Source organism: Narcine bancroftii, chromosome 8 (genome assembly GCF_036971445.1).
Source record: "Narcine bancroftii isolate sNarBan1 chromosome 8, sNarBan1.hap1, whole genome shotgun sequence".
Taxonomy (NCBI): Eukaryota; Metazoa; Chordata; class Chondrichthyes; order Torpediniformes; family Narcinidae; genus Narcine; species Narcine bancroftii.
The window spans coordinates 37,791,883-37,810,868 of record NC_091476.1 but is presented as its reverse complement, the minus strand read 5'-3'; the positions used below and the strand labels follow the sequence as shown (position 1 = coordinate 37,810,868).

Here is an 18,986-nt window from a genome sequence, read left to right as displayed (position 1 = left end):
TCAAGAGGAATAAAATACAAATGCAGGAATGTGATGTTGAGGCTCTATAAGGTGAGACCTCATTTGGAGAATTGTGAGCAATTTCGGGCTCCTAATTTAAGAAAGGATGTGCTGACAATGAAGAGGGCACAAAGGACATTCACCAGGATGATTCAGAATTTATGGGGTTATCATACGCAGAGTATTTGACAGCTCTTGACCTGATGGAATTTAGGAGAATGAGGGAGCACCTCATTGCAACATTTGGAATGCTGAAAGGCACGGACAGAATAGATGTTCAAAGTTTGTTTCCCATGGTGGGAGAGTCTAGGACAAGGTGGCACAACTTCGGGATTAAAGGGTGTCTGGTAAGAACAGAGATGCAGAGAAATTTCATCAGCCAGAAGGTGGTGAATCTGTGGAATTCGTTGCCACAGGCAGTTTTGGAGGCCAAGTCAATGGGTGTATTTAAGGCAGAGATTGTTTGGTTCTTGATTAGCCAGGGCATCAAAGTTTATGGGGAGAAGGCCAGGCAGTGGGGCTGAGTAGGAAAATGAATCAGCTTATGATTGAATGGGGGGCAGACTCAGTGGGCTGAATAGTCTATTTCTGCTCCTGTGTCTTAAGGTCTTAGGGTCTTTTTCCAGACCAGAGGCAAATCAATTCACCCAAGGCATTGCTATTTTTTGTGAGCATATGAATAAAAACAATCTTTGAAATTATTTTGAGCTGGTCCCTGGGAGACTTGTCGTCTCAACAAGAAACCAATGCCTGCAGAACATCTGTCCTCAATACAAAAAGACATGCTCACAGATATTATGAAAGTAATTGAATCAATGTGGCTTGCAGTGGAAACATTGAAATCATGTGAGATGCTGGTTAAAGCAATATCAGTGAGAAAGATTAGATTTAAAAAACCACCAGGTCTTTTATTTGGTACAAAATCTGGAAAAAATCTAAGAAGCCGCACTTTCACTGTCCTTCAGATTCCTGTGTTTCAACATCTCCGAAGGCCTATTCCGGGCCTCCATGTCAATGCAATCATGAGGAAGGCACATCAGCGGCTTTATTTTGTTAGGATTTCAGATTTATTGTCTGAGTACATAGATCACATACAACCTGAGATTCATTTTTCCTACGGGCGAGGCAGAATTACCACTTATTGGTAGTGAAAAAAAAAAATTGAACCCCATGTACAGATATAAATAAATAAAGAAATGTAAACAAACTAGTTGTGGAATACAGAGAGAGAAAAAAAAACAGTCTATAAAGTGCGAAAGTAAGAGTCCCTGATTGAGTTTGTTGTTGATGAGTCTGATGGTAGAGGGATATCAACTGTTCCTTAACCTGGTGATGTGAGTCTTGTGGCTCCTATACCTCTTTCCTTACGGTTGGCTCGAGAACAGAGCTGGGTGGTGTGGATCCTTGATGATTGCTGCTGCTCTCCGACGGCAGCGTACCCCGGCTGATGTTCTTGATGGTGGGGAGTGATTTTCCTGTGAAGTCCTTGGCTGTGTCCTCTACCTTTTGCAGGGCTTTCCGCTCAGGGGTATTGGTTTCCGTGATGCAGCTGGTCAGCACACTTTCCACCACACATCTGCAGAAATTTGCCAATGACATACCGAACCTCTGCCAACACCGGAGGAAGTAGAGGTGCTGACATGCTTTCTTCACAACATCATTAGTATGTTGAGTCCAGAAAAGATCCTCCAAGATAGAGACTACCAAGAATTTAAATGTGCTCACCCTTTCCACCTCTGATCGTTGGATCGTAAACTTCCTGAAGTCAACAATAGCTCCCTGGGTTTAGTGACATTGGTACACCATTCAACAAAATTTCAATCTCCTTCCTATATACTGACTTATTGCCCCATTTTATACAACCCCACTACCATATCAGTGAATTTGAGGAGTTTGAGGTGATTTTGTATGTCACCAAACACTTTTGCAAATTTCTGCAGGCGAATGGTGGAGAGCGTTCTGACTGGTTGCATCACTGTCTGGTACGGAGGTCCCAATGCACAGGACAGGAAAAGACTACAGAGAGTTGTGAACTCGGCCAGCGCCATTATCAGCATCCATTAAGGACATCTTCAAGGACCCTCACGACCCAGGTCATGCCCTTTTCTCATTGCTGCCATTTGGAAGGAGGTACAGGATTCTGAAGACGAACACCCAATGGAACAAAAGCAGCTTCTTCCCCTGTCATCAGATTTATGAATGGACTATGGACACCACCTCATTTTTTTCTCTTTTTTGCACGAATTCTTTAGTTTTGTTATACCTTGTATTGACGGAATTGTAACTTATCATAATTTTGCACTTTGTTCTGCACAATACTGCTGCCACAAAATAATAAATTTCATGACACATGTTCATGGCATTAAACTTGATTCTTACCTTTAAAAACTGTGGGATGACAAGACGTACTGTAGCCACAAGGCAGACTTGTTCCTTTCCTGCAGATCTAAATGACCTTGTAACGGCTGATTCAAAACCATTGCAGGACAATGTAGGCACTGGGAAAAAAAAAATTATGCCTTTTCAGAGTATGAATAATAGTTTTGCTTCAACAACTGCACACAGAATGAGAACATTAAACAATGCAAAGACTGCAACAGCTGAATGTTAAAAATTGGACTTATTCTTTCATTATACTGCTTTATAGAACATAGCATAGCTTCAGCCCACTGCATCTGCTCGCACTTAATCCATATCCCTCTGTTCCCTGCATATTCAGGTGTCTGACCAAAGGGGTCTTCAACCTTACCATCATAGTTGCTTCCACCACAATCTCTGGCAGCCCTTTCCAGGCACCTCTCACTCTATGTGTAAAAGAATTTGACCCACAAATCTTTAAACATCCTCTCCTTCATCTTTTTTCAAAGTATTTTATTTTTAATTTTCCATAAATACTTTCACATCACCTTTAAATTTCTATACATATCAAGTATATTAAATATTTGCAAAATTCCCTCCCCCCCCCACAAATACAAAAATATAACTTCGCGTACTGTCAGAGCTCTCACATATCACGTGGTTACATACATTGAAGGGTCAAATTTATAACTAGACTCCTACATAATCCGAGTCCGGTTGCCATATCTTATTGAAGTATTATATTTATTCTTTAAGTTATAAGTCATTTTCTCCATGGGTATACAAACTACGTAACCCCGCCACCCAATGAGCAATAAGAAAGGGAGATTCAGATTTCCAGGTGATTGCTGTACACTTCTTAGCCACAGCCAGAGCTATTTTAACAAAGCAAATTTGAAATTTAGTCAGTTTGTAGCTCATCTCTATAAAGATTCCCAGAAGGTACAGCTCTGGGTTATATGGGAAGGTCACTCCTGTTACTCTTGTTAGTGTTTCAGAGATATCATGCCAGAATGGTCTTAATTTAGCACACGACCAGGTAGAATGTAAAAAGGTTCCAAATTCAATGCCACACCTGAAGCACATTTCAGATTTTGATTTATGTAGTTTTTGTGGTGTGAGATATAACTGATCTAAAAAATTGTATTGAACCAATCCATATCTCAAATTCATTGATGATGTCATACTATCCAAATACCAATCAGACCAACACCCTCTGGTATTATAACACCTAGGTCTGACTCCCACCTCTCTCTCTCAAACTTTGTAGGCACTTTCACCTTGGAGAACAAAATACATCCTAATTATAAATTTAGGGGTATATCCTAGCTGACACAATCCTTCCTCTTCATTACGTGAAGGCTGGACATTTGTGGGACCCCATCTTTCTCACAGGAAGGACCTTAATTGAAGAAGGCAGTGGAAGGTTCTATTCGACAAATCATATTTCATTTTAAGTTGTTCAAAGGACATAAATAGTCCTTCCTCATAACAATCTTCAATATGTATCGGCATCACTTTCATTTTCACACAGTTCACCCTCCCAACTTAAGTAATAGGCATGTTTTATGATCTTTGTAGATCATCTTCTATCTTGCCAAGCATAGGGAGATAGTTAAGTCTGTACAAATTTTGTTAGTTATTATCTAACATTATTCCTAAATATTTAATTTCTTCTAATTTCCATTTAAATCAACTTTCTTTTTGGTATCTTTCATACTCAAAATTTGTTAATGGCATAATTTTGCTTTTTTCCAAATTAATTTTGTTGCCAGAGATTCTTCCATATTTCTCCAGTGTGGTCTGTAGTTTGGCCAAAGACTCATCAGGGCAAACAGATTCATTTTATGCTCTTACTGGCCAACTTTCAATCCCTTTATGTCCTGGTCATTTATTATAGCCCCTGCCAATGGTTCAATCACCAAAACAAAGAGACCTGGTGACAATGGGCACCCTTTCCTGGTGTATCGACTCAAAGGAAACCTCATCAACACCATTAGTTATAATTTTGGCCCATGACATGATAAAGGGTATTTTTTTAATCAAGTCAATAAATGTTCAGCCCATTCCAAACTTTTCTAATACTGAATAGAAACTGCCACTCTAACTGATCAAATGCCTTTTCTCCATCCAAAGATACAGTTATACTTGGGTTCGCTTTAGATATAGCCAGATAAATTATACTGAATAATCTGTCCAAATTATACAGAGTTTCTTTTCTTAATGAAGCCTACCTGATCAGGATTTATCAATTTAATTAAGTCTTCCCCTAATCTATTTACTAGCGATTTAGCCTGAATCTTGTAATCCACATTTAATCAAGAAATAGGCCTATATGAGGACGGTTTTAGTGGATCTCTATTCTCTTTTGGTAGCACCGTGATAATAGCTGTTGAGAAGGATTTTGTGAGAGTCTGAGTCTCTTCCACCTGGCCTACTAGATAAGAAGCATCAAAAGATCTTTAAAGTGTCTGTGGAAAACTAGTCTCCCACAGTAATTTATTCATCTGTATGATATTCAATGCTTTTTCAATCTATTCTCTAGGAAAGGGGGTATCCAATCCCATCTGGTCTTTATTTTGGCAATTCAATCACTGAGAGAAATTTATCTATCTCACTAGAGTCACCTAGCAATTCTGACTTGTACAGTTTGATATAATATTGTTTAAAAGTGTCATTAATTTCTTTCAGATTATATGTTAATTTATCAGGCTCTGTTTGGATTGTATTGATCATCCTTGACGTCTCTTCTGCCTTTATGTGCTCTATCTCCCAATTCATAATATTTTAGTTTTTATTTTAAAATGATTCTTTTTTATTTTATATGTTTGCAATGTATCATATTTCAAATAATTTAAATTTTTTTCCACGGTCTTATATTTATATTTTGAACCCAATCTCTGGTTCTCTCTTTTTTCCCCCAGCTCTGTTAATTCTTTCTCTAGACCATTAACCTCTGCCATGTGATCCTTTGTTTTTTTTTAGTATATGAAAATATTCAATGCCTCTTTGTAACATATATCTTGGACTTGCTCTAATTTTCAAAAAATATTGGACTGACATTTTAAGAACTTTTTCAACCATATTTAGGATCACTTTAGATCCACGTCTGGTAATTGCACCATTGGGTTTTTCTAAAGATATAAATATTATTTTATTTTCTAATCAAAGACAGGTTCCAGCATTCTCCACTTTATTAGCAAGAAGAGCAAAATGGAAAGATGAGTTCCCATCTACACATAATCAATGGCGATTAGGTATGATGTCCCTTTTAAATCTGGAGAAAATTAGGGGTAAGTCACAAAGATCAAGATTTCTTTTGATAGGTCTTGGGGACGATTTATAGCTCACTTCCATAATTAGACTAATCAGGTGTGATTATGAATGTTGCTGGGCCTGCTTGTTTGGATCCCCTGAGGCCACATGTTCGGATTTAACACTACACACAATATGAATTTTAACCTTGATTGGTGTGGGTTTGAATTTTTTTGTTTTTTCTTTTAATTTTTATCTTACTTATCCCTCATAATATTGTACATATTACCATTTATTAGATTTAGAATTAAGTAGTATTGTGCCATATGTTATTTGTAAATCTGCAACAATTTAATTGCAATTGATTTACTGCTTTTTGGGGTTTTTTTTTCCCCCGGTAAAACTCAATAAAAATAATTTTAAAAGAAAGAAATTGTCTGTCCCCTTAAATAAACCTTGAGTGTGTCCCATATTAAAAAAAAATATAATTAGCTGATGGACAATTTGTTTTAGAAAAAAATTCTATTTGTACCCTAATAAAATTACAGAAATCTGTCCTTCTCAACAGCGTAGAATTAAAAAGCCATCAATAAACACTTTTTTTTTTCTGGCATCATTATTGTTAGAGTTAGTGATGCATGGTCAGAGAGCAATCTAGACAGATACCCCATTTCAACCACTTTTCTAATTGTGCAGATATTTAAATAAAGATAAATATAAGAGTCGTGAACCTTTGAGTAAAATAAATAATCTCCCACCCTGGGGTGTGACTGTCTCCATACATCTATCAGATTTAAATTCTGTCTTCCTTCCACTGCTTTTAAGAAGACATTCTGCATAAAGGATTCATCATCAAAATTCAGGGTTCTGCATAGATCCAACAATGTGAAATTACAAATCTTCCTGCTGAATCAATGGATGTATCCTCACCCATCACTGGTATATTTTGTTAATTAAAATTGCCACCTCCCCCCCCCCTTTGCTTTGGAGTTGAAAGATGAAATGACTTGTCCCACCCAGTCCCTGTTTAATTTATGTTCCAATTTTATAAGGTCCATTTCCTGTAGAAAAATTATGTCTGCCTTTAATTTTTTTCAAGTGTGCCAAGACTCTTTTCCACTTTATAGGTCTTTTTAAACCGTTAACATTATAACTAATAATTTTTTAACATTTTACTCATATTCATATTTACACATATCCAGCTCTACCATATTACCCTTCTGTTTATTCATACAATACATTAATTTTTACATCTTAAAAAAATGTGTGATGCCGCTGCACTGACAGTGATGTAAACAAGAAACCCAAGAAACCTGCAAATAAAAAAGCCTGCGGTACTATCTAAGAGAAATCCTTCCCCTCAACTTTGGCATCATTTTGCAAAACCTCTCCTTCTCTGGCACCATTAACCCCCTTAAATTGGAGTATCTGCCCTGCTATTAGTTTACTTGATATTCACCCTCTTCCAAACTCTCCTTATACATTTCAATACTACTTTAATTAACCTATAAAAGATGATTCAAAATATAACTTTTTAAAAAAACATTTACGCAGATTTTTAAATTCACTCTTCACTTTATCCTTTGCTTGTTCTTTCTGGAATTCATTCTGAGGTCCCCCTTTTAGTCCTTTGGAGATTTACAGAGTACTTTATGTTCCGTGTTCACAGTTGTCGCTTGACCCCATAAATTCCTTTCTTTATTTAATAAAGTTCAAACTAAGGTCTTTAAAAAACATTTTTTCACTCTCCAGCTTGACTGGGCCATTATTTTCCCTGGCATATTTGACTGTTGCTCTTAATGTTGCCTCCCGATCCTGATAACTCAGAAATCTTACCAGGACTGGTCGTGGTCTTTGATCATCTAGTCTTCTGGGGCTGAGAGAGTCCAGTGAGCTCTCACCATAAGCAAGTTTTCTTTGAATCTTCTTGTTCCCAACATTCCTCAAAGAACCCCACTGGATCATTCCCTTCAGTCTCTTCTTTTAGCCTGATGATACGGACGTTATTCCTTCTACTGAAACCCTCCATATGATCAATTTAACTAGCAGTTGTTTGTCCATTTTCCACGCCATTGCATCTTCTTCCAGGGCCTTCAGTTTTTCATGAGCTATCATCAAGTCATTTTCAACCTGGCTCATCCGAGTCATCAGGTTTTCAAGTGCCGAGCAACTTTTCCAGATTGGATGTTGATCCCCTGTCATCTATTCAAGTCTCCTTTGACATCATGGTGGAACCTTCTTCAACACTCCCGTGTGGACATTCTGTCCTTTTGGGACTTATTTTTCTTTCTTTTAGTGAATAAAATCTTTAGTCTGGTAACTTTGAATCGTCTTTTTAATCACTCTTCATGGAGAGCTCTTCTAACCTACATCTGACTAGATCCTTGGTAAGGCCACACCCTTTTTCTCCCTCACCTCAAGCACATCCTCTCTAATGTTCGACATTTTTTACCCTTGGAAAATGATTGAGTCTCTACCCCATCAATGCTTCTCATAACTGAATGAACTTCCATCAAGTCTCCTTTTAGCCTCTGATGTCCTTTGGCTCACAACAAAGAATTTGCATTGCAATAATTTGTATTTTGGTCACAGACTCACAGATTACACATTTGTTTTTAATTTCATGGGGTAAGAGCGTGGAAACAGGCCCTTCATTCTAACTTACCCCACACCAAAATGTCCCATTAGTCCCACTTACCTGTGTTTGGGATTTCTCTCTAATACCATCCTATTCACGCATCTGTCCACATTTTCTCGTGTTACAAAAGTACCTGTCTCAACCCCCTCCTCTGGCAACCCATTGCATACAACCATCACCCTCTGTGCAAAACAGTTACCTCTCAGGTAATGGTTAAATCTCTCCCCCTCACCTTAAGCCTATATCCTCTGCTTACCTATTCCCCTTCTCTGGACAGAAGGCTCTCTGCTTTCACCCAATCTATTCCTCTCATGATTTTGTACAGCTCTATGAGATCACCCCTCACCCTCCTGCGCTCCAAGGAATAAAGTCCTAGCCCGCTCAAAATCTCTCTGTAGCTCAGGGCCCAGTGTCTTAGCAACATCCTTGCAAATCAGCTTGACAACATCTGTCCTATAGCACAGTGACCAAAGGTGAACACTAGACTCCAAATGGGTCCTTCCAATAGCTTATATGACCTCTCAACTTCTATACTCAATACTCTGACTGGTGAAGGTCCAGATGCCAAAAGCCTTTTTGACCAACTTAAGACGCCACTTTCAAGGAACTATGTACCTATGCTTCTAGATTCCCCCTGCTCTACAGCTCTCCCCAAATCCCTACCATTCATTGTGTAGGTTCTACCCACATTAGATACTCCAAAATGCAACACCTCCATTTTTCTATGTTAAATGCCATCAACCATCCCTTTACCCATCTGCTCAACCAATCAAGATCCTGCTACAATCTTTGAAAATTGTCAACTTTAAATTACTCCAGATAGAGATGATAAATATTCACTGTTACAGTTATACAATGGAAAAAAAAAGTGTTTTTTTTTTTTAAATAGCGCAGACAGGATTTTAATACTTAGGAGATGTTCAAGAGCTTGATACCTGTTGGACAAACAGTTCTTGGACCAAAAGGTGCAGGACTCTGCCTAAAGGTAGCAGTGAGAAGAGGTTGTGACCAGGGGTGATGGGGGTACTTTATGATGTTGGCTGCCTTTGTGAGGCAGCATCTCACAAAGATGCATTCAATTAATGGGAGGTCAGAGGTCGCAATGGCTAACTTTGGTATTTTCTGCAGCCTTTGCATTCCTGGGCACTTGAATTACCAAACCAGGCTGTGATGCAACCAGTCAGCACTGCATACATAATATACATTGCCAGATAAACTCACCAAGATTGTGAAATTTAAAGTTCCCCACAAATTTTACATATTCGTAAATTGGGATATCTTTCGGATCTAAGGATCCTCTTGACAAATGACAACAGAATTCAATGTGATTTTGATCTGGAAAAAAAAAAGGATAGCTGCTGTTATTGAGGTCACATCATGCCGAACGCTCACAGGTATATTTATAGATGAAAGTGTGAATCTATCACATCATATTTTCAATTGGTTTTTCATAAATTAATCCACAATAAATAAAAAACAAATCTCCAGATTCAACATATCTTGGTATGCATTTTAAGGTCATTTTGTTAACATGGTTCAAAGTAAATGCAGTTTCTTAATGAATCAGAATTTATTGTCATGAACCTGTAACAAAATTCATTGTTTTGGAGCAGCATTACAGTGCAAAGATTGATATAAATTGCATTTCAAAATAAATAAATAATGCGAAAAAATTGGAGAAAGTAAGGTTGTGTCTGGGTTCTTCGTCCATTCAGAAATCTGATGGCAGAGGGGAGGAAACTGTCCTTGTGCCACTTGCCATTTGTCTTCAGATACCTGTACCTCCTTCCCGATGGAAGGAATGGTCTGGGTGGTGGGGGTCCATAAGGATAGATGGGAAAGTTCGGTAGGAATAATTTACAAGCAGTGGGATGGATAGGTAAGGTTTTTACCCTGGGGTAGGGAAGTCTAAAGCTAGAGGTGGAAGGGGAAAGGTTGAAAAGTAGCTTGAGGGACGCTTTCTCACATTCTACAGTGGGTATATGGGGCAAGCTGTCTGAGCACGTGGTAGAGGCAGGTACATAACATTTAAAAGACATTTAGTCAGGAACGTGTACATGGGATGTGTGACAGATATGGGGCAAACATGGGTAAGTGGATTAGTTCTAGCAGAAAACTTCATCAGCAAGGATAAATTTGGCTGAAGGTCCTGTTTCTCAGCTGTATGGCTCTATAACTTTTGGATATTTTACATGCCTTCTCTTTCCGAAAGAATTGAATTGAGACTCAAAACACTATTTATTGGTCCTTGCCTGGCTTTGATGTGGCTGGCATACTTCCTACCCACTCTATATGATGGCTACCTAATTTTCACTCACTGATCCGAGTTGTGGGCATGGTGTGAGTTCCTTCATGTCTGGTGTGGGCAATGGGCTCTGCTGAGAAGCCTAGGATCAGGACCTCTTGAGGACATCAAAGCCGCCAGCCCATCAATCATTTTTAGCCCTTGATTATGCTCATCTTGCTCATCGAAGCATTCTAAGTGGAGCTGTATGATCAGCAGTAAGCCATCGGCACATCTGTCTTCAGCTCAGTGGTTTGCTGAGATTATCATTAACACAGAAAGACCATGATAACATGCTGAGGACCACATCAGTGTGGTGTAAATGGAACAATGATTTTCTGCAGCAGTGGATCTCTGCAACCAACCATGCCTTAATTCATGTAAGAGCAACTTGCTTCTTCAAATAAAGACACCATTGGGATGTAACAGGAGTCCGGACATTACATGGGTTAATTAAGTGAGTTGTTTGCGCCAAAACCTTGAATTAAGTTTCATTGCACACTGTGCACAGACAGAATTAAATTATAGATTTGATTTTGCCCTTGAGAACAACTTCACGTCACACAATGTGTGTCTGTTTCTTCGTTTCAAATTTGCACATAACAAAATTGTAGAAGTAAAAGAGAAAATCTTTTCCAAACTAGGAAGTCTTAAGGGCCTATCTCATTGGCCTGGAGCTGAGGTGGCAACCTGGTGGCGACTTGAGCCTCCGCTGGTTGTGGAGACTAGCCGGGTCTCTGGGGAGTCACGGGAAATTTAAACATGTTCGATTTTTTTTGGAGCCTTTTTCCAGTCTCCAGCAGGTCTCGGAGATGTCTCCGCGACGTCTCCATCAGTTGCGGTGAAGTGGCGGAGACTAATTTTGTCCGCGACTGGGGAGACATCTCCACAACGTCTCTGAGACCAGCTGGAGACCAAGGAAACTGAGGAGACGTTGCGGTGACGTCCCTGTGACGCTGCTTGACTTAAAGACCAGTTAAGTGAATGCGTGCTGGCATCATCGAGATGCGTTCACTCCTGGTCCAAGTCACAGGTACATCCCGGTCAAGATCTTCATCATCTGGTACTTGTTCCTGCTGCTGCTCCTCCTTGTACTACCTTGGAAGAGGCCCCACCATCTTGTCTTGCCAGATAGCTCCAACCCCAGAGTAGTACTGGGTCAGGTACTCTCTCTGGTTCTTGGCAACAGATGGCATGTTACTTCCTCTTCTCTCCATCCCCTCCAACTAGTTGGTATGCTGTCTCCACTCTCCAGGGGCAACTTGATGAGTGTGTGGGTCCTCTCTGTCAGATGAGAGTCTGATGTCTATCATCATGTTGTGGAGTGTACAGGCAGCAAGGACCATCTTTTCAACCATCTGTGGGCATATCATCATGGTGTGGAAGCATCTGAATCTGGAAAGAAAAAAAATAGAAGTAAAATTGAAGTCATTGTATTTGCTGTGTTTACAATCTGTCTGTGTGGCAGGAAAATAATAATAAAGTGCTGCACACCTGTTTGCCAAGATGCCAAAGCCGTTCTCCACAATAAGCTTGGACCTGGACAGCCTGTCGTTGAAGATTCCCTCTGCATGGGTCATCTGGCGCTTGGAGTACGGCTTCATCATCCATGTCCTCAAGGCGAATGCATCGTCACCAACCAAGAAGTAGGGGACATCTTGATCTCCACCAGGAAAGGGTTCAGGAGGTGGCAGGTTGGCTTGACCTTCATCCAGTGCCTTGAACAAACTGCAGTCCCTGAAGATGCCAGCATCTGAGTCAGCCCCAGGAGTCCCCACATTGAGGTACATGAACTTATAGTAAGTATCTACCAACGTCAGCATGATGATGAAAAAGTAGCCTTTGTAGTTTTGGTAGACACTGCCTGACCCTGGAGGTTCAAGAATTCTGACATGCTTCCCATCCAGTGCACCATAGACGTGATGGAAGTTCCACTTCTCAGAAAAACACTTGGCCACTTCCTTCCACTCCTCTGGTGTAGATGGACACTTGATGGCCTCCTCATGATATTCATCATAGATGGCTTGGCACACCTCTGGGATAATACTGACAATGGTGTTTGGAGCCACACAGAAGCCATAGGACAGGCTCTTGTAGGAGTTTCCTGTAGCAAGGAACCTCAGAGTGATGGCAACCTTCAAACCAGGAGATAGGGCCTTCCTGAAGTTAGTGACTTGCTTCTACATCCTGCGAGTAAGGTGAGCCACCAGCTTCATGAACATCTCTGGATCCACCCTCAGGAAGTTCTTGAAGGACCTCACATCCCCCTCTTCCAGGTGTTTTATCAGCTTCTCGTACTAGCCATGGTGTTGCCGTTGTGGGAGCCACTCATGTACCCACACTGTCTTTGCCTTCCTGACACCCTTTCTGGCCCTATCCCTAGCCCTGGCCTTTGCCTTGTTCACTGCCAGAGCTATCAGCATGAGGGCCAAGGCCTCCTTCTGCTCATCCTCCAGGTAGGGATCCTGCTCCAACAGCAGTAACAGCCTCATTGCAGATGGCCATGGTGAGAGTTCTTGACTGTCTGACATCTGAAAAGCGAATGATAGATCTAGTTGTAGATCTAGGTATATATAGATACAGAGAAGCCACGGTGAAGTCTTCACAACCTTGCGGAGACCGATGGCGACCTATCGGTGACTGCCGGAGACATTGCGGAGATGTCGCAGCAACTGCCGGAGATGTCGCCGCAACTGAGAATACATCTCGGAGATGTCACCGTGACTGCTGGAGATGTCGCGGCGAGGTCCTTGTGATTTCCAGGTGAATTGGTTGTCACTTTGTCTGGAGACATCTTGGACGTCGCCTTGGTGAGAGTGCAAGCCATTTTTTGGTCTCCCAAGTCTCGGTGATGTCTCCACCAATGAGATACTACCTTTAAAGTGCATCAACATTTTGGAGAAATAAAACGGAAAATGCTGCAAATTCGCAATAGATCTTGCAGCACCTTTGGGGAAATGGATTAAATGTTCACAGTTTTGATTTTGCTGTTTAATTTAATTAATTTATTTACAACACAGTAAAAGCCATTGAAATGAGTGTTGCCCAATTGCAAGACCAGATGTTTTTGGGAGTTTACCACCCATTTCGTAGACACTGCTTCTGTAGTACTTTACTTCTGGAATGGTTTTTAAAGTCATAGCGAATTGTTTTCAGTTCTGGTCACCTTATGATTGGAAGGATGTAAAAGATCAAAATTCAGATTTATTGTCGAGAGTACATTCATGACATCACATACATCCCTGAGATTGTTTTTCTACTTATCAACAGTGCAAACTATACTCAAGAAAAAAGATCTGTATACGAAAGAAAGAAATTAAAAAAAAACTGACCACGCAATACAGAATTTTAAAATAATGTGTAAAGCAAGAGTCCTGAAATGAGTCACTGATTGAGTTTGTTGTTTAGGAATCTGATGGTGGAGGGGTAGCAATTGTTCCTGAACCTGGTGGTGTGTATCTTTTGTGGCACCAATACCTCTTTCCTGATGGCAACAGCGAGAACAAAATATGTCCTGGATGATGTGGATCCTTGATGATTACGACTGTTCTCTGATGTCCCATGTAGATTTTGTCGATGGCGGGGAGGGTTTTGTTTGTGATGTACTGGGCTGTGGACATTACCCCTCCATAAATCTTCATCCGCGAAGCCAAGCCAAAGAAGAAAGGCTGGGCTGTGTCCATTATCTTTTGCAGGGCTTTCTGCTCAGAGGTATTTTGTGCCCTCTTAGCTTAGAAAGTGTGTAGAGGGCATTTATCAGGGTGTTGCCTAGTTTAGAGAACCTGTCTAATGAGGAATGATTGAGTAATCTAGAACTTTTCTCTTTGGAGAGATGAGGATGAGAGGAGATTTCATGGAGGTATATAAGATAACAAGGGGCATAGCTAGGACAGCTATTTTCCCTGCCAGCCATGCCCAATTGCAGAGGGCAACTGGTTAAGGTGAGTGGAGGAAAGTTTAAGGGAGACGTCGGAGGTAGTTTTTTAAAATTCAGAAACTGATGGTTGTCTGGAACTCATTGCCAAGAGTGGCGGTGGAGGCTGGTACAATAGGGACATTCAAAAGACTCTTAAATAGGCAGCACTGCTATTGCAGTGCCAACGACCCATTTTCAAATCCGGTGCTGTCTGCTAGTGTGAGCGTGGATTTCCATTGAGTGCTCTGGTTTCCTCCCATCCTCCAAAACGTATGGGGTCATTAGGTTAATTGGTTGCACTGGTGTATTTGGTCAGCACAGTCTTGTGGTCTGGAAGCCCCATTACCATGCTGTATCTCTAAATTAAAATGGCACATGATTGCAATGAAATCTGGGGTGTGGATACAAACTGTGAGGGCGGAAATGGTTAAATTGTTCAGTAGGTTTATATGGGTCAGTACAACATTGGAGGCTGAATAGCCTCTATTATTCAATTTATTTTTAAATTTGAGATGCGGCACTATAACAGGCCAAATTGCTCCTCTGATCTAGTCTCATTTGCCTGTCTTTTCAGTGTTGTAAATGTTATGGATTCCTCTGACAGGTGTTTCCACACCTTGAAGGAGGACTCAGGCCCAAATCATTGATAATGTATCTTTACATCTGATGGACACTGCAAGACTGGCAGAATTTCTCCAGGCTTCAGTGTTTTGACCACAAATCACCTACGTGTAGTGATACAACCACTACTATAGCCACTCTCCTACTGGCCTAATGCATGGGGCAACCACTGTACCTGCAGGTAGGCAACCTGGGAGGCTGGCCCCACCATACCAGCTGTCAATCACCGGCCCATATAAAGACTCAAGCTGCCCCCTTCCTAAATTAGTCAGGCACATGGAACCAGAGACTATAGAGACCTGGTGTTCAACTTTAACCTGATTAAAGCCTGTAGTACAGTCTTCTCAAGTTTTGTGTTTGTTTGCTGCACCACAGTACCCACTGTGCAAAGAGATGACCCCTCAGGCCCCCTGGAAAATGTTTCATTTTTCACCTTAAATCTACGGCCTCTAATTTCAGACTCCCTTCCCCTGTGACCATCCATTCGTATGCCTTCTTGACTTTATATACCTCGAAAAGATCATCTCTGAGCCTTCTGTGTTCCAGGGAGAAACCCCTCAGCCTACCCCGTGTCTCTTCACAACTCAAGCCCTGCAGTGACATTCTTATGAATCAGTTCTGCACCAACTTAATAAACACCCTTCTTATTACTAAGCAACCAGAACCACATCACCAATAAACTAACAGAACAGGAGTGAATAAGGACCAAGATGCAGCTCAGGTGGAAAAGTGATATTTAATTTATCAACTGTTGACTATTTACCTGCTTCCCTCATTCTCTTTGATGTGGTTATAAATGCTCAGACTTTCAATTAAAACAAATAAATCCCATCATCTCATCCTTAGGAGCGAGCTGCTATTGAGCAATAAATTAAATATAAGCCCACAATTCCTTCATTAGAATGCTCTCTCAAATTCAAGGTTTAAAGTTCAAAGTTCAAATTTATTTACACATAATAATCATGTGCACAATATCACATAGATGAGATTCTTTTCCCTGTGGGCCAAGCAGAGTTTCTACTAGTACAAACTGGACTCAAGAAAGACCCATATACAAAAGAGAGAAATGTAAACAAAGAAAGAAATGTAAAGAAACTGTGTAATACAGAAAATAAATAAATATTCAGTAATAAATAATTTGTAAAGTAAGAGTCCTTAAATGATTCCCTGACTGAGTTTGATGCTGAGGAGTCTGATGCTGGAGGGGTAGCAACTGTTCCTGAACCTGGTGGTGTGAGTCTTGTGGAGCCAATACCTCTTTCCTGATGGCAGCAGCGAGAACAGAGCATGTGCGGGGTGATGTGGGTCCTTGATGATTGCTGTTCCTCTTTAACAGCAGCATTCCATGTAGATTTTGTGAAAGGTGGAGAGAGTTTTTTCCTGCGATGTAGTAGGCTGTGTCTACTACCTTTAGCAGAGTTTTCTGCTTAGAAGTATTGCCCCCCCCCATACTAAGCTGCGATGCAGCCCTTCAGCGCACTTTCTACTACACATCTATAGAAGCTTGCCAAAGTATCCCACCTCATCCTGAACCTCCACAAATTTTCGGAAGTAGAGGTAGCGACATGCTTTCTTCACAATGTTGGTTCCGGGAAAGATCCTCCGAGACAGTGGCTCCCAGGAATTTAAATTTTCTCACCCTCTCCACCTCCGACCTCCCATTGATCACTGGAATACACACCTCTGGCTTTCTCTTTCTGAAGTCAAGCTCTTTTGGTGACATTGAGTGAGAGGTTGTTGCTAGTACGTCACTCGGCCTAGTAAATGAGTCCAGATACGAACTTGAAAATGACAGAAATGATTGCAGTACCATGTCAGGGGAGAACATAGAGGAGACACACAAGATTGCAGATGCCAGAATCTGAAGCAACAAACAATCTGCTGGAAGAACTCAGCAAACTGAGCTGCATCGACAAGAGAAAAGAACGGTTGACATTTCAGGCCAGAACCCTTTATCAAGGCTGACAAAACGTTCGGCCTGAAACATCAACCATTCTTTTCCTCCCACTGATGCTGCTTGACCCACCGAGCTCCCCCAGCAGATTGCGTTAGTCCAGAAAGCAGAGGATGAAGTGGATGGATCTTTCAAAGAGCTAGCAGGCACAATGCTCCCTCTGTCAGCTTCTATAACTCTAATGCCACAATCTGCCTGCTTTGCACTTATTTTTTCTATGCTGTGGTTCAAATGATGTAATGACTCATCTTTGGAGTTTTGTTTCTCGTTCTTGTTTGTTTCTGCATCTGAAACAGTTGCAGATCCTCATCTGTTTGCCTTGCCTTCATCTGAAATTCTAGACTGTTACATGTTTGAAAATAGGCCACCAAGATGCATGACTCAGTCATTAAAAACATCAGCAGGTTTTCAACAAAAAACAACACGCACAAACCAATGTAAATGTCATTGGCCCCTGCATAGTAACAAGCTGAAAGACAGAGTGCAAAACATATGGAAATTCACTGCAAATTTGCTCCAAAAGTTGAAATATGTGACTGTAACAAGTAAGTTCCAAAGTTAGAGATGTTAATTTCAAGCCAACGGCATGGGTCTGAAACCAACAATAGACAAGAGCACAGAAATAGGAGGAGAAAGCTATCAGGCCCTTCCAACTTGCTCCGCATGTAATTTAATCTTAGTTGATCTATGCTAGACTTAACCTCTCTTATATGCCATTTCTCCACATCCCACTTTTCCCCCCACTATCCACCTCTGCTTTAAATACTTCAAAAGATCCAGCTTTCATCAACACCTGGGGCAGAGCATTCCAGAGATTCACTACCCTCTGAGGGAAGAAACTTATCCATGCCTTAGTTTTAACTGACTGGCCCCTAATCTTAGAGTCCAAGTCATGGAGTTTTATAGCATGGGAACAGGCCCTTCGGCCCAACTTGTGCATGCCCACCAAGTTATTAACCCAAGCTCGACCTGTTTGTCTCCATTTGGTCTATATCTCTCAGAACCTTTCCAGTTCACGCACCTGTCTAAATGGCTTTACATGTGACAATTGTTCCTGCTTCTACCATTTCCTCTGACAGCTCAATCCATATAGCCATCACCCTCTGTGTGTAAAAAAAAAAGTGATCTTTGATCCCTTTTAAATCATTCCCCTCTCACTTTAAATCTATACACTCTCATTTTTGGTTCGATTGCCCTAGGAAATAGACAATATGTGTCTACACTCTTGTATTTATGTCCCCTTGATTGAAACTCCCTTACTGTTGAAAACACTTCAAAACCTCTTAGGAAATTATATGTTTGAATAAAATCACCTCTCATTCTTTAAACTCTAATGGATATTTAGTCTCTCTTTGTAGGACAACACTCTCATCCCAGAATATAGCCTAGTGAATCTCCTATGTTCTGTCTCTAATGTTACTGTCTATACTTTTTTAGGAAAGGGGACCAGAACTGAATGAGATCACAGCTTCACTCTGACGAGTTGCAACAAAACCTCCCTACGTTAAAACTCCAAATCCTTTGCCAATGAAGGCCATTTATCTTCTTGCTGGACCTGTCTGCTCGATTTTTCGAGGCTCATGCACTCTAACACCTCAATTTCTCCGTACTTATTTGCAGTTCTGATCCAGAGTTACCTCTGTATGATTCACCAATATAATTGTGCACAATGGCATTATGACCTATTATATGGTCAAAAGCAACTTTGCCAATTTCCTTCACATCAGGCCTTCAGGTACTAACAGGAACACTCCCATGCCAAAAACACATCAATTGTGGATTTCTTGTCTGCACACGTTCAGGTCTGAAATGGGCAATCATGTATGAAGTCAATACCCTTTAAATGAATCCTCATGAAAGGTCATCAACCTGTTTTTTTTTCTCTCGGCTGATATTATCTGACCTCCTGATAATTTCCAGCATTTTCTGCCTCTATTGTACTCTTAAACATGGTGATTTA

At 40.7% G+C, this 18,986-nt stretch overlaps 1 protein-coding gene across 10 annotated transcripts in view; it reads right to left on the bottom strand.

Moving 5' to 3' along the window:
• Nucleotides 1–18,986, bottom strand: part of npas2 (neuronal PAS domain protein 2) — a 154,718-nt gene that overhangs the window by 92,207 nt on the left and 43,525 nt on the right. For 9 of the 10 annotated variants that reach the window (XM_069893459.1, XM_069893453.1, XM_069893455.1 and 6 more), the window contains 2 exons: nucleotides 9,473–9,586; nucleotides 2,380–2,498 (listed from right to left, as the gene is read on the bottom strand). In XM_069893459.1, coding sequence (XP_069749560.1) covers nucleotides 2,380–2,498; nucleotides 9,473–9,586 — 233 coding nt within the window. The remainder of the gene's footprint in view (nucleotides 1–2,379; nucleotides 2,499–9,472; nucleotides 9,587–18,986) is intronic. The other variant, XM_069893456.1, reaches the window with a different exon arrangement.